Source organism: Alligator mississippiensis, chromosome 2 (assembly GCF_030867095.1).
Source record: "Alligator mississippiensis isolate rAllMis1 chromosome 2, rAllMis1, whole genome shotgun sequence".
NCBI classification, from domain to species: domain Eukaryota; kingdom Metazoa; phylum Chordata; order Crocodylia; family Alligatoridae; genus Alligator; species Alligator mississippiensis.
In genome coordinates, this window is record NC_081825.1 from 253,450,282 (window position 1) to 253,465,943 (window position 15,662).

At 43.8% G+C, this 15,662-nt stretch overlaps 1 protein-coding gene and 1 long non-coding RNA gene across 7 annotated transcripts in view; one reads left to right on the forward strand and one right to left on the reverse strand.

Annotated features, from left to right (window-relative positions):
- HECTD1 (HECT domain E3 ubiquitin protein ligase 1) overlaps window positions 1-3,138 on the reverse strand; it is a 95,659-nt gene extending 92,521 nt beyond the window's left edge. For 4 of the 5 annotated variants that reach the window (XM_059723020.1, XM_059723018.1, XM_059723019.1 and 1 more), the window contains exons 1-2: window positions 3,007-3,137; window positions 989-1,258 (exon numbers count right to left, since the gene is read on the reverse strand). In XM_059723020.1, the coding sequence (XP_059579003.1) occupies window positions 989-1,128 (140 nt within the window). In that variant the 5' untranslated portion in view covers window positions 1,129-1,258; window positions 3,007-3,137. Of the gene's footprint in view, window positions 1-988; window positions 1,259-3,006 lie in introns of all 5 variants that reach the window. The other variant, XM_059723021.1, reaches the window with a different exon arrangement.
- Window positions 2,254-15,662, forward strand: part of LOC109283505 (uncharacterized) — a 37,447-nt gene continuing 24,038 nt past the window's right edge. Inside the window, exons 1-3 of one of the 2 annotated variants that reach the window (XR_009460212.1) lie at window positions 3,160-4,048; window positions 14,423-14,570; window positions 15,337-15,418. This is a non-coding gene — a long non-coding RNA (uncharacterized LOC109283505). Of the gene's footprint in view, window positions 2,445-3,159; window positions 4,049-14,422; window positions 14,571-15,336; window positions 15,419-15,662 lie in introns of those variants that run through there. The other variant, XR_009460211.1, reaches the window with a different exon arrangement.

Sequence of the window (15,662 nt, forward strand, 5' to 3'; positions counted from 1 at the left end):
CCTGCCCTGGCCCCACCCATCCATCCCACTCCCAGATGGGGCCCCCTGCTCACCTGGCCGTACACCCCACACTTGCGGGTCCCAGCCACTCTCCATGGAAACCACAGGGTCCCGGGGCAGTGACAGCATGGGGCTGGGGGCAGAGCCACAATCTGCTCCACACACGCTCTTACCTGTGTAACCAGTGTCTATCAAAGGGGCATGCGGGAGCGGATCATGGCTCTGCCCCAGGCCACAGCCCCACGGTCCCAGGCCTGGCCACACCTGCCCACCCCACTTCCTCACAGCCACACTCATCTGGACACGCCCACTAAGTTAAGTTTTAAAGGCTCAATTTTTACTTATTTTTTTCTTTTTTAAGATCAAAATGCCTACCTTCCAAAACCATTACTTGGCGTTTACAGAGAGTAATGTTATTACAATAAGTTGTTATAAGCCACAGATACTTAGGTAACAGTCCTAAGCGACAAAGCCAGTTATGTTAATTTTTTTGGCTTGCAAAGTTCAAAGCAAGTGCTACTACGTCTTAGAGCAAGGGAAAAAAACTTCAGTGATGCAGGCATTTTAATATAAATAAAAAAACCCTGAATTTTAGGGTTAAAAAAGTCAAAATAATTTAATTAAATAATTTAATTCCCTTTAACAAAAGAAAACAGGAACTTTTTATTTTTTTTTTTTTAACTTGCAAGAGGCCTTTTAGAAATGAATCAGCCAAGACGTGCCAGGATCAGCTACTCAATGTGTCACACTTCTTAGCATGACATGTTTATTTTGCAAAGGAAGTCATGATATTATGGTGGTATGGTCTGAACAAAGATGTAAAGGTTTTGTTCTGCATATTTTCAAGAGTGCAAAAGGTTCTAGTTTACCACGTCCAATTTTGTATAAACTTAATAAGGAGAAGTGGTTAAATAAAATTGACACAATCTACGCAATGGATAAAAAAGTCCCTACTCTTCCCAACACAAACAAAAGGAACCATACTTACGTTTCAAAACAACGATCCACGTTGTCTGACATCAGAAGCAGCATGCATAGCTGTTCCAGCGCTATTAATTGCATATCCCTTTCATCCCCTTGCCCCATTTGCAGCCATTCAAGCAACGTGTCTGGATCCACATCTGCCATGGTTTATAAAAGTTGATTTTTGCTTTAATTAAAAAGTATCCAAAAATAGCCTTTAAGTGTTCAAGCCAGAGTAAATCTAGTACAGTGAAATTTTCCCTTCAGTCAGACCCAGGGCTTTTGCAGTCTTCACCTAAAAAAAAGAAGCAACTCATAAGTATATACTCATCTCTTGCATTTGTGTCACTCAAGATTTTACAAGACATTAACCATGACCAGTTTTTTTTTTTAAATGACAAGAGTTAGTTAGTATGCTCTACTTTAGTGGAATCTTCTTCCCCAGAGACAATGATGAAAGCTTTAATCTATTACTATTTTTAGTAAAAACTAGAACTTGGAGGCAGGAGTGGAACGGCACTTCCTAACCTGTTATATCTTTGTAAGCTAGTTTCTCAGATAAGTATTATCTGAAGAATAACAATTATTTTACCTTCTCAAGCCAAAGTGTAATTTCCCAAGAGTTGAGCATTTCTGCACTCTCAGAAAGATCTTTCTATAAAAGAAAATGGATCTCTCTCTCTCTCGATTAGTACCCATTCAGAAAAGGCATGAAAGATAAATTTAGTGAGGCAGATGCTGGAAAGGGAATGTTTACTCAGCATTTCCAAATAGTTTAATTTTCTAAAATAACAAGTAAAAAAAGGGGAATATGATTTCTAAACAAAAGGACCAGAAGAGTAGAATGAAGATCTCAAAACATTTGCCTTTTAAATGACATGCTGAGGTGGTGTTTCAAATATACAGAAAATTGTATGTTCATAAGGAAAACTGTTTAGAGGCAGGAGCAGGCATACATGGCAAATGGTGCTATTTACCGATCCAATAAACACGCTGCATAACTGGCCAAGATCAAAAGTCCCTTTCTTAGTACCTTATTAGAGCCATGTCCTGTGTGCCTATCTATTATCCAATGTCCAATTAATCCAGTGATTCTCAGCTAGGGATCTGCGGCACCCTCCTGTGCCTTGAGACCCTTTCAAGGGTGCTGCAAGGTGCCATCCAACATCAGCACGGTTAGGATTACAAATGTGCTTTACAAGACAAACCCGGAGAGCTCACACAGAAACCCCTAGCTATGGTCTTCCCGACTTCTTTGCCACAGAAATGCTCTGCTCTTCTGCAATCAAGAGTCCAGGGAAAACAGCTGGGATGCCCTGCGCCTAAAAAACAAGAGCTCGAGAACCACTAAATCAAGTTGCATCAACTTTGTAAGCTGCGTCCTTCAGAGCCAGCCTCCCCCAGACACCGCAACTGCAACAAAGGCTTGAAACAGGCCCCCAGCGAAGGGGCGCCAGCTCCAAACCTCGTAATCAAATCAGGTAGGAAAAAACAAGACGAGCGCGGCCTGAAGGCCAGTACCGCCCCCTCCCCGGGATGAAAGGCCGAGACGCGGGGTCCGCTCGCGGGCGGCGCGCACGGCGGGGCCGAGCCACAAAGCCAGGCCCGGCCGGGCAAAGTCCGCCGCCCGCCGGGACCCGGTGCGGGGCTGGTGGCAGCTTCAGCCCAGGAGGGCGCAGGGGGCAGCCCTCTTGGAGCCCGCAGCCGTGACGCGGGGCCTCCTCCGCGCCGGGGCGGCCGGGCCCGGCTCCAGCCCGCGGGGATTCCCCGCCCCGGCGGCGGCGCTGGGCCCGGCTGAACACCTGCTGCCTTCCCCCCACGCCCGCGCTCCGGGCAGCCCCAGGCAGCCGCCCTCGCCCCGCACCAGGCCCGGCCCGGTCCGGCCCCGCTACGCCCCCTCCCCGCCCGCCCGCGTGCGGAAGGCCTCGGCCTGGCGGCGCCCACCGGCCGGGCCCGGCAGCGGCGCTCGAGTTGGCGGGAGGCCGCAGGCCGCGCGGGGGACCCGACTGGCGGCGGAGACGAGGCCCGTCCCCCGGCACTCACCCGCGCCTCGGGCGCTCCTAGGGCCGCAGGGAGGCCGCGAGGCGGCGGCGAGCGGCTGGCTTCCCTCGCGCTCCGCCCGGCGGGGCCTGCGGGAGGGGAGCGGCGCCGCTGCCACGGGGGGAGGAGCCCGCGCCGCCGGCCTCACAGTCACGCGCGGCCCCGGCCCCGCGCCGCGAACCGCCCCCCGGCGGCCTCGGCCCCCGCCCCGCGCCGCCCCGCGCGGCGCCGGCAAACCTGCCTCCCAACCCAGGACTGGGCTTTAGAACCGTGGGCAGCCAGTCCCGGCGCATCGCGGGGCCGCGCGCGTCTGCCTGCCCCTGGGGGCTGCGCCTATCCGCCCAGATACTGGGCGCAGATCCAGCAATAAATCCAGAGATCCGCACACATACGCGGTAACAGACTGATAGATACAGTCCAGTCTGTAACCACAGACAGATACACGTACATAGTGGTAGACAGACACAGACACAAACAGATACATGGATGTATGGATAGAACCCACTCCATAGTGACAGGCAGGCAGATACCCCTAACTACGGACCAGTCCGCACGCACACATCCCCAAAACAGCCTGCAGAGGTGACCACGGCTTCTCAGGCTTTTCTCTACAGCCGTGAGGAAAAGCTGCTTCCTTCCACCTTCACTCCTCCCGGGAGACATGACCACACAAAAGTTGAGAAGAGACTAGAGGGAGGGGAAATTTGCCAGGAGTTTAATTGTACCCTATTGACACTGAAGTTTTCAAATAGGGCAAGCAATGAAGAGGCATGGCAAAGTTTTTTTGGTGGCATTTTTTAGGTACAGTTGGCTGAACATTTCTGTACAACACATTTTCTACCAGCACATTCAGTTTCATCAATCTTTTTATTTTTTATTTTTTTTTAATCAGGCCTTGGCAAGTTTTTTCATTTAAAATGTAAAGAGATGTTTGATACCAGGTTTCATAGATTCGTAGATGTTAGGGGCTGGAAGGGACGTCACAAGATCATCGGACCCAGCCCCACTGCGCTTGGGCAGGAAAGACTGCTGGGACCCCAGCAAGGTGAGCATCCTATTTGAAATTTCTGGGTTTATTTTATGAATTGTGTAGGTGTTTGTACACCAAACAGTGCTAATATTGTGGGGCATCCTTAAAAGGTTCTCATGGCACCCAAGTTGAGAATTGCTAGTTTTGAGGTACCTGCATAGAGAATAGAAATTTGAAAAAAGAGGAGTCGCTGGGCTAGTGGATAATGGCTACAAACTGAAGCTAAACAAATTCAGACTTGGAATAAGAGTTGAAATTATAATTACTAAGGTTTGTAGTGGATTCTCCACTATACATTGTTAAAAAAAGAGTTTTAATATTTTTTATAAAATACGTGATCACGAAATAGAGAAAAATAGGGCTGAAGGGACTTCAGGAGGTCATCCAGTCCAACCAGTACTGAAGGCAGGATGATCCCCATCTAAACCTCTTCTGAAAATATTTGTCTATCCTGCATCTAAAAACTTTCTGTTGACGGAGAATTAGTTCAAACTAAAACTAAACAGCTAGGTCATATGGCTATTGTTGTGCAAGAGGTCAAACCAGAGGATCACAACAATCCCTTCAGGCTTTATAGTCTATTACCCTACACGTAGTTCATGCTGATATGATTTAAACAGTATTTATCTTGTCATCATGAGTAAGGCATAGCTATTTGAAAACCATTTTTCAAAGTACTAGCCCAGGCCGAACAGCACGTGATTTCTAAACATAGTTCAATCACATAATATTATTAATAGTTAAATAGCATTTATCCAGCCCTTTTCTTGTTTCAAACTGCTGTGCAGACATGAACTAATTAACATTCACAGCTCTCCTTGAAGGTATAATGAATTCTTTATGTACCATACAATAGTGTGGTAGGCCCAACACAAATGTAGAAAGATGTATCCTTGCCCCAGAGGCCTTCTAATCTAAGAACTTGTTTCTGTAAGCATTCATTCATGTATGCAACTTCATTCACAAGGGGTCCTATTTAAGCAGCTGAAAGATCAGGCATTACATGAATGATATGCTGACAAAAAATGGAAGAAGAAAAAGAATGTACCACAAGGTTTCCATGTTTATTTTCTTTGTGTGCATATGTATTTGTGTGTATTGCTATGGTTTAATTCTTTAATTCATCCCTATTTGCCCACTATTTAGCCTTTTTACTGAGTTTACTACCCTTAAGTTTAACTCAGGCTATTTGCCTTTTTGTTCATTTAATTACTTGGGACCCAATTCTGCAAACACCATCAACCATAGACCGTGTTGTATCAAGCTAACTTGATCCTTTACAGCTACCTTCAAACACAATAATATTTTCTTATATGGACACGCCTTTTTGTGACAAAGTCTGAGTACTATCACACCAGAGGCCTGATTTTGCCCATAATTTATAACCTCAGAATTTGTTGGTTATGTATATTATCATAGCAGTGTCTCTCAATAGTCTCTTTAGTACATACTGTAAATAGTTACACAATTGTCCCATATAATTCTAAAAACAAAGGAAGCAAAGTGCTCTGAAATTAGTGTTAAGGACCAAAAAGTCTTCACAATAATTTACTTTGTAGAATCACATGGAGTTTTGTTAGGAAACTTAGTCATGTGAGGCTTAATAATATAAATATTGTAAATAAGATTATAGCATGTTTGAATGTCATTACTGCCTACATCATAGACATTTCCTGTCATTAGGCGAAGAGGTGTATTCAGAGGACAAAAAGGCAGTGGCAGCAGTCATGCTGTCTCACACAGTTGGAACCTGTCATATGCCAGTGACTCCACATTATTCGTTCAGAAATCCTGCCTGTAGAAAGATTCTTGCTTATTCAAAGTCTGTCTCAAGAGGAGGAAAACAGGTTCATAGTCCTGTTTTTCCAATAACAAAGTTAGTTGAATCTGTGTGTCATATGTTGATAGTGTGTCACTGGGTCCAGCCCTGCAGAGATTTATGCATATGTGGAACCTTATGCTTATCCATTGTGGTCAAGGGATTTTTCACTTAACATAAAAGTAAGAATGTGCAGTCTTGGAGCTCTGCATGAGCAGTGAGCCATGAGCTCACTAGCCAATCAGGGCAGACTGGCTGAAGTGAAGGCTGCTACTGTTCACCCTTCCATCCCTCTTCCTCTGCTGAATTCAGCAGCTGGATAAAGGAGGGGACAAGGGGCTGTACTCACCTCATGGGCTCCAGCCGGACCCCACGGCAAGAGATCATGTGGCACAACGAAAGAGGGGGAGGTACATCTCACCACTGCATCCCCTCCGGATTTGAGCCCTGACTCAAATTTGTATCATAATAAGTATGAGAGAATCTTCCATTACATTACTTGCAGGAATTGACATCTCTCAAAATAATTGTTTTATATTGTCTCTGCTTATCACCAAAACATACTAACTATTCATCTTCAAAACTGACTGATTTTATAATACATTTAAGTTGAAGCAAAAGTGGCTAGTGGAGGGAAATAGAGATGGGTGATTAGTAAAAAATATTTACCTCAATTACATTTGCATACATATTTGCTTTAAGTGAATTTTCATATGAGCAAAGTTCTGCTAACATGAATATTCAAAAAGAAAATGTTGAGCCTATAGCTAAGATTTGTTTAATCATTAAACTAGTTTCAAACAGAAGTCATTTATAAAGTTTAATTCCTCTAAATAGGGAACATAATACCATGTGACAAGTGACAGAATTTGAATATGAAATCATGTGAAAGAACAATCACATTAGTTTTAGCTTGTAAAAGCTATTTAAACATTCATGAATAGTAAACAAATTGGTAAAAAATTATATCCTGCTCATGAATACCACATGAAGAGCTAAATTAATTGTTCACTGCACATGGTTCACCTAGTTAGTAAGTGCAGTGGGTACTAGGCCTATATTCTAATTCTGTGTGTGGCACTCACCTCTTTGTACGTTTGACCAAGTCCCTTACTCTCTGTATATCTCAATTTGTCATTTACAAAATAAGAGGAGTGTAGTAATAGCCATCTTAGAGGGCAGTTGTGAGACATACCTCTTGAGAGATATTGACTTGTTCAGGTAGAAGGTGCTATGTAAGTGCTCAGTATTATATTTGGAAATAAATCGCATTTAGCTGGAACAGTGATTCTCAACCAGGGTGCCATGGCACTCTGGGGTGCCTTGAGATCCTTTCAGGGGTTCTGCAGGGTGCTGCACAATGTTAGCACCATTACATGTACAAACATGATTCACAAAATAAACCCAGAGAGTACATTAACACATATAGGTACGTGTGCTTGCAGCAGTTTAAGTAGCAGTGGCACAAATTTCTGCCGAAGAATTGTGCCTCAGCACATGTGCCTGAACATGCACTTTGGTGTGGGGCAAATTGTGCCACTTGAGGCAAACTGACCCTGCTCAGGTCCTCCCAGATTTGCAGCCAGGGGGAGCTAAAGGCTAGACCCCAGCAGTATAAAATCCTGCCCTGGCAAACAGCTCAGGGCTACTTGTTCTCAGGAGTTTCTGAGGCCTGGCCACTTGGTATCTGGGGACACTAGCCCCTTGTGCCAGCTACACTGCTGAAGCAGCCCTAACCTAGAGTGGCCCCTGCACCCTCTACCCACTGCAGCGGTCTGGCCGTGGGGGCTGCTGCCTGTCTGTGACCTGCTGCCACATGTGACAGCATCTGCCCCCTTGGACTTGTGTCTCCATGGCTGCATGCCTGCCAGACCCAGACAGGGACCACATGGCTGCCTGGGCTGTAGTACAGGCACTGCAGAAGAGCCACCTGCACCTCTGGGCCAGCTGCCAGTGGGCTGTGGCTGCACAGTTGGCCTTCAGGCAGCACTGCTGTCATGTCTTCTGGTGTCTCCACTCTGCCACCTGAAGTCTTACCCTGCTCCTATTTGCTCTAGCATGCTGAGGCAGCATACTGGGGCAGCAGGGGCATGGGACAGCCACAGAGACACCCTGGTTAGGTGCCAGGGTGTCTCTTTGGAGGCCCCAGCCTCTGGTTGCTTCAGGGAATGCTCCAGGAGCATGCCCTGTGCCACTTTTTTCCAGTGTGTTATTTTTTGATACTGGGATTTCCTGGTATCAAATTTAGAGTTTGCACTAAAAAATATGCAGTGTGGGGAGCATTTTTTCATTCTTAGCGTGCCTCTTGCAACATCTCAAACTGCTTTGAGACACCACAACAGGCACATGCTCGCTCATCTGGACACAGCTAGGGATTTCAAATAAGAATCCATAGCATTAAAGACATTCTGACTTGTGGTCTTTCTGAGTTCCTTGCAGCACCGAATTGTTCTATTATTTTTCTGGTCAAAAATCAAGTGAAAACTAAGAGCTGGCATTCTCTGAGGAGTGTCTTCAGTCTATCAAGGTTAAGAACCTCTGAGCTAGAACTTTGAAAACCAGCAGTTGTTATAGGAACATGTATTTTCACTGTATAACTGAAAAAGCCCATTGGCTTTTATATTATAAAACTCAGGCTGCCACTTTTTATGCCAAGTGTCAGTTGATGAAAATTTTACCAAAAAGATAGAACTTCCAGCATAGAAAGTAATACTGTCAAAAATACATGGAGTGGCAAAGATTTCGTAGGATTATATCTTTTATTGGACCAACTATGTAGTTGGGATAAAATTAGACAAGATTTTGAGTGCAAGGGATTCTTCTTTTGTCCTGATCTAGTTGGCCGAATAAAAGATATCTCCCAAAGAAATCCTTGCCTCTCACATAATTTCTGCAGTTACAATGTCAACTCTTACACTACCAAAACATATGGAGTCATAAGTATGGCAATATCATCAATGTTCTGTGGGGTAAAATTAAAATAAATGTACTCATTTGTCCCCTAGCCAAAGGCAGCAAAACAATAAAAAAAAATCTTTGCATATCTTAATTGATATATGTTCCAGAACACAGTCAGTGCATGTTTTCATTACTGTATGGCCCAACTCTCTACATGTGAGCAGCTGTTTCTAAGAATATCAAACTATTTTTGAGTAAATAGATCTGTGTGTGACAAACATCCTGAGTGCCCCCAAAGATATTAATGAAGTAGATGGGTACAATACTCATCTCAAACTGTGTAGAAGGTAGTTTGGATACTGGCATACTATTATTTATCCTTTTGGTTTAACACCAGTTTCTCACCTACCCACGCAGTGTCAGGGTAGAGGAAGTAGAAGAGCCTACTCCTTCAGAAACAAAATATAAATAGTTCCTTACACAGTTTGTTTTCTTAATAGACAGATTGTTTTACTGTATTTACTCGAATACAAGACAAGGGTTTTTCCCCAATCAGCATGGGGAATCAGCTTCTCACATACAAGGAAACCTCATTAAATACAGTGTCTATCTTTAAACTGCTGCCAAAAGCAGCATGTGTTCAGTATGGAAACCAACTATGAAGTTGATTAAAAGCAGCCAGCACTAATCATGACTATAAAACACATGGCCCATATTAGGCAAACATACTGATTTTTTTAATTTCCTTTCTGAATTCTGTTGGGCAAAGCCCAATATTCAAGTTCCAAATTTCACCTGAGCAGAACTCAATCATTCAAGTGTATGCGTGTGGCTCTACCACCAAGCAAGCATCCTTCCTCTCAGACCCATCAGTTTGGGGTTTCAGATACTCTCCAAATCCATTCCACATATCTTACTTGCAAGCCCAGAAGCCTTGGGGTTTAGATGCCTCCAGTCTCACTTGCTTCTAGCCAAAAGGCTAAGGAGCAAGCCAAGCAGGAAGCATGAACGCAGTCCCCTCATTGCCACAAAACTGTGCAGTTGAATTTCCTGCATTCAGAGAAACTCACAGAGGTCAGCCTACCCAGAATGCAAGGGACAGACCTACCCCTGGGAAAATGGGATAACCACCGTGTTGAATATGGTATCTCCCTTGCAAATATACTGATGCAGCACATCTGAATAAGATATGTGCTAGTGCTTGTGATGGGCACACCTGAGCTGCCGACTCACTAAGATATGGGTGGTCAGCATGGGCCCAGGATGTGGGAGGAGGAGCCTGCATCCTCACTGGAGCAGGGGGTTTGCACATAGGTGGCTAGAACTAGCCCGCACCCAGGTGGATGGACTGTAATTTGGCCAACCAGTGCCATGCCATCTGGAAGGGAAGTACCAATTGGTGAGGTGGAGATGGGTTAAAAGATGGGCTGGCAGGAAGAGACAGGGGATGTGCCGGAACTCTGGAAGCAGATTTGCATATCTCCCCTGTGGCAAGAGAGCTCAGGAAGGAGCCAGATGCTTGCCACTCCACCGGAGCCAGGGATCACACTGTCCCAGATGCTGTGGGAGCTCGACCCTCACCTGAAATTCCACACCAAATGAACAAGGTCAGACAGAGAGGGCAGCTTGGAAGAGCTGGGAAGGGGAACAGCCAAAGGAGCTGCAGTGAAGCAGCTCTTCAACATAGCGGGTCCAGCAGGAAGGCCCACAGGCCAGAAGTACCTCAGTAGGTGACTGGCAGAAGATTAAGCCCTACTCAGGCATGGCACAGGTTGACCTAGAGCTGCACTATACCTTGCTGGGAGCTTGAGCAGGGAGAGCCTGCATGATAGGGACAACCCACATGGAGGCATAGGGAACCTGACCAGGAGGGTCAGAAGTGGTGCCCAGGGCACCAGACTAAAACCCACATGCCAGGAAAGGGGTAGCTCAGCATGCTAAGGCATCATTGCCCTGTCTGGCCAACAGGTGTGAGCTATTTACATTATATTACCTGTTACATTCCTGAAATTCCTGAGATAGAGGCACAAGCACGGCATGTGCAGATCTGATTCTTGTCACAAACCTATAGGAGAAGAAAGGATCACATCACAACCCAATGTATCACCAGGGTCCAGCAATAATACCCGAGTGGAAAGGGATGTGGTGCAGGAAACGAGGATCCCCACAGAAGCTATGCCAATGCAATCGTATGAAGGTGTGGCAGTGAGAAGTTGGCTGCCACCAAAGGAGATAAACTGGAAGTGCAGGAGAAGCTCCAGCAGAGGGACGAGTTGGCATGTTCAACACCAACACCAAGGAGAGCAACCCCAGCACCAGTACCAGCACATTTTGTGAGTGCGTGCCAGCTCTGATTGGCTGGGCAGAACCTGGATTTCGGAATAGAAGAGGCCCATGACACAAAGGAGAGAAGACTGGAGTTGTAAAGAACAGTGTCCAGGCACAAGTTGCCCTGGGTGAATGGTGGGAGCCGATGCCATGGCCCACAGATAGAGACTTAGAAGAGTCTATGGATTTACTGGGAAAATCCTCATGGAAGCTCCAGAGTGACAAGTGGTCTCCAGATGGCGAGGATCCTGTGGAGAGAGAAGAAAATAAAATGTCAAACTGTGAGTGAAGGGGACAGTGAGAAACTGGTGTTTTTCTCACCCCAATCCCTTTGCTGGGAAAGACTGTGAGTAGTCAATGTGAAAGACTGTAAAAACCTAACGGGAAATGGATGTTGTTAAAGACAGAAGGATTACACTGCAAGAATTAATTTTTTTTCATTTGGGAACTATTTGTTTTGCTTTCTAAAGTGTCAGGATTTTATTGGTGGTGCTGGACTTTTTAAAGGCCACTACAGCGGGACCTTACTTACCTGAGTTGAAACCTTAACATCGGGTTGGCACCAGGAAGGGTGTAGGGGAGGTGGATCCCCAGGATACATCATCTTAGTGGACCAAGTGTCGATTCATGGAGATATAAGACCTTCCTCCCATTCTTTATAACCAAAAGCAACAAGAAGTGGCAGACAAGAGCACTGGGCACTATAACATCTGAGTCAGCAGGCCAAACTGTTCACCCGTAGGGGTGAGAGAGTAAGGAATCATGCTGAGAGGAGCAAACACCTGACTAGAGAGTGGCGCAGGTGTTTACACAAGGGAGCCACTGATATCACCCCCTTAAATATGTAGGTTCATTTGGAAGAACAACAAAGTCACAGCAGGCAAGAAAGGCTAGGTGTGTCATGACCAGGTGAGCAGGGCACATCCATGGCCCATCAGCAGTTGTGTCAGTCATGGACCAGTCACATTGTCCATTAACTACAGTCCCCCTTAGTGCTGACTCTTTCAAGTAATAGTGAAAAAGAGAGATTTATTTTCCCTGCTGTAGCAGTGGAAGAGGGACAAATTCAAGGCAAACCTTCAATAATTAAATTCTATGCCTGGAAAATGATACAATTTTATAAATGTTCCATATATAGAATCTCATTATTTGGGGGGGGGGGGGGGGCTGTCTTATATTCATGGTCATCTGATATTTGAGTAAATATGGTAATTTTTATAAGGGCCCCTGTCAAGGTCAGATACATGTTTTCTGATGATGCAGTTTTATGCCTAAAACATTGGGTATTTTAATCCTCTGCTTCTCAAGCTTTTTCTTCAAAATATATTTATTCAGAGGTTTTTTGTTGCTTTTTTCCATAAAGTAAATCCTGTCAGTGAAAACTCAAACTCTACATTTAAATATTTTATGATATATATAATTAAATATTTTATATATATATAATGTTATTATATTTTCTGATGTCTTTCCATCCACTTCACTGTTACATAGGGAGCACAAACATAATATCCCCCGTGTCCCCACCATCATCAAGAGAAGGCTGAGAGGGGATCTGGTGGCTGCCTACAAACTTGTCAGAGGGGGGCAGCAAAGAATAGGAGATACTCTGTTTACCAAGGCACCTCTTGGAGTAACTAGAAACAAAGGCCACAAACTGACAGAGAGCAGATTTAGACTAGATGTTTGGAAGAACTTCTTTACAGTAAGGGTTACCAGAATCTGGAATGGGCTTTCAAGTGAGGTGGTGCTCTTCCCTACCTTGGAGGTCTTTAAGAAGAGACCGGACAACCACCTGGCTGGAGTCATCTGACCTCAGCACTCTTTCCTTCCCAGGGCAGGGGGTCAGACTTGATAATCTGCTGATAAACCCTTCTGACCCTAAAAACCTATGAAATCTATGAAATTATGTCATTTTTTCACACAATATATAGATCAATAAACCTCTTAAACAAACTTTATTCAGAATCCTCTAAAAATAGATAAATAAGATTTACTCCATACTTAATCGTAAAAGATTTGTTGTCAAGGCAAAATCTCCACTGTGGGAAATGGCTAAAATGAGTTTGTGGTCTTGCTCTTCCTTGCCAGGAGAGTAAAGTAAATTAAAAATTCATAGGATTTTGTAGTAGTCAACATCACTAAGCAGTAAAGTGGGGAGAAAGGCAGTTTGTAGTCATCACATAGGAAGTTAACTCCCTGTTCAAACCTCCTGCCACTATTCTACTGAGCTAGAAAGGACAATGAGATAGCCAATCAGGAGCCTGAGGCTTCTGGCAGGAAGCCCTGCAATGATGATCGACTTGTGACTTAGTGGTTCCTTAGCAGCGACCTTTGGTGGGACCGGCCTCAGATCCTCTGCTGGGTGTGCGGGATGTTAATTTCTGGATTCCTTGTTGTTGAACAAGAAGTCCAAGGCTGCTCCTGTCTCCTCAGGATGTCAACACAAAACACACCTGTTCCTTTGTTTGTCTATCACTTTTGTAACTTCTCTCATCCCAAATTGTCCACTCCCCTGGCTTTGTGCCAAGCATTCCTTATATGGTGCACCAATCCCCTGGCACTGTGCCAGGCACATTCCTTATAGGGAAACTGCTGTCCCTTGCTTGCCCAGTGCCACTGAAGGCGCTCTGTTCAATTTTGTTGCTTAATTCTGGGAAGGCCTGGACTTTGGCTAAAAGCCTTAGCATAAATCAGTTTGCCTGTGGGTACTGTGGAGTACCCACAGGCAAAATCCAAGGAGGAGAGCCAAAAACGACCAACATTTGAGATCCTAGTATTTCTATCCAGTTTTTTAATAACTTAAATTGAGGAAAGAGCAGCGTGAATCATAAAGTTATTTTAAAATGGGGTTCATTCATCTTTACTTCCTTAAAGGCAACCCCACAGAGAGCAAACTTTTAACCAAATACAAGAATTAGGATTAAGACATTATCCAAGTGCCATATCTACTGTCCCTGCTTTTCCAGTTGTGAAGCTGGGCCATATTCACAACTATGCTAAAAGCTTCTTTTTTATGCATGATCAAAACATTTAAAATCCTAAAGCCTGAATTACCAATGAAGTCCCTAACCACTAGGGACTAGCCCTTGTATATACTTTTCCGAAGTCAGCAGAATAATACAACTGTAGCAGAGCAGGATTTAGTGCATGCAACTATTGTCGGCCATTTGAGAAGAAAGATGCAGAAGAAAAAATTAAAATAAAAAACTAGCTTGGTACAAGTGCTATTGATAAAAGAAAAAGGAATATATTCCAACTCTGATGATAGCTACTCTGGGAAAGTACCAGTAGTGTAGTTCAAGAACAGGTGTTTTTTTTCCTATATAAAGATCACCACTCTCTAGTTTCAGGCTAGAGGTGCACCAATACATCGATCCATATTGGCTGATGTGGCCAATAATATTGCCAATAAATGCCACGTGCGTGTGCACAGCTGCAGCATGCATGCAGCCAGGAGTGCAGTCCAGCAGCTTGGAGAGCAGTGTCCAGCCAGTAAGTCTGTGGGGGAGAAGGGGCATGGAGGGGGTGGGGGGGAATATTGTTGTTCATGCAGAACAGGATATACATTTTTGCCGTTCTCCATTATATTTTAGATTTAGACACCTTTCTCTGCCTGTAATAAGTACAACTGGTTAAAAATGGAAAAACAATATTGCTTAAGTTTCAAAATGTCACAGTTGTTTCTGTTTTATAAGGTTCAAAGCTGCAATTTTTATTTTTGTTAAATGCTGAATTTGTTCAATCTTGTCTGTCTTTGCCATAGACTAAAATATAATGTCTGATATCAAGGTTTACTTCTCTACCGCTTTCTTGCCAATGTTGTCTTTTGGCTCTTCTATGATATCTCTAAACTTCCTTAACTTTGGAAAAAGTTTCAAGATAGTAAAAGGAAAAAAGATTTTTTAAAAACATCAAAATGTAAAAAACCTCAACATGAATTCTCTCATATATATGGTAAAGGGAAAATACAGGAAAGGGTAATAAACAAGAAAACAAAAACAATAAAAATGGAAAATGTTCAGTTTTAGAAAAAGCAGGAATTAAAAAAAATTATTACATAATTTTCAGTTTTTAATAGATTTTTAACTTCAACTAGCTCTGTGTTTTTCTCATCAATATATTAATAATTTTAAAATTATTCTGCTCTGGGAAATATGGGTGTAACATAGGGAAGTTTCAAAAGATTAGTCAATACATAGTATATGTCAAGCTTCGAGCCTTATCACAAGAAAATACTTGTGCTTCTGTTGTTTTATAGGGATGAGTATGGCAACAGAATAAAAATATTCATGATCTGTCAGACTACGTGACCAAGAGACTTCAAATGCTGCTCTACATAAGTAAGATGGCCAGTACAGTTTATATGCCTTAATAAGACAGAGTGGAATATGTTGACTAACATGCTTTTGACCCTGTTGAACAATTTAATAAAAAATGTTTTACCTCACTTGAAAGATCTACATGATGAGTGAGTGCCATAAAATGTGTGTTCCAAACATTTTGCATGTCAGGTCCTCACATTATACCTCTTTGTAACCAACTTATTTGCACCTATAAGGTATGAAGTTTCATGGGTACAATGGA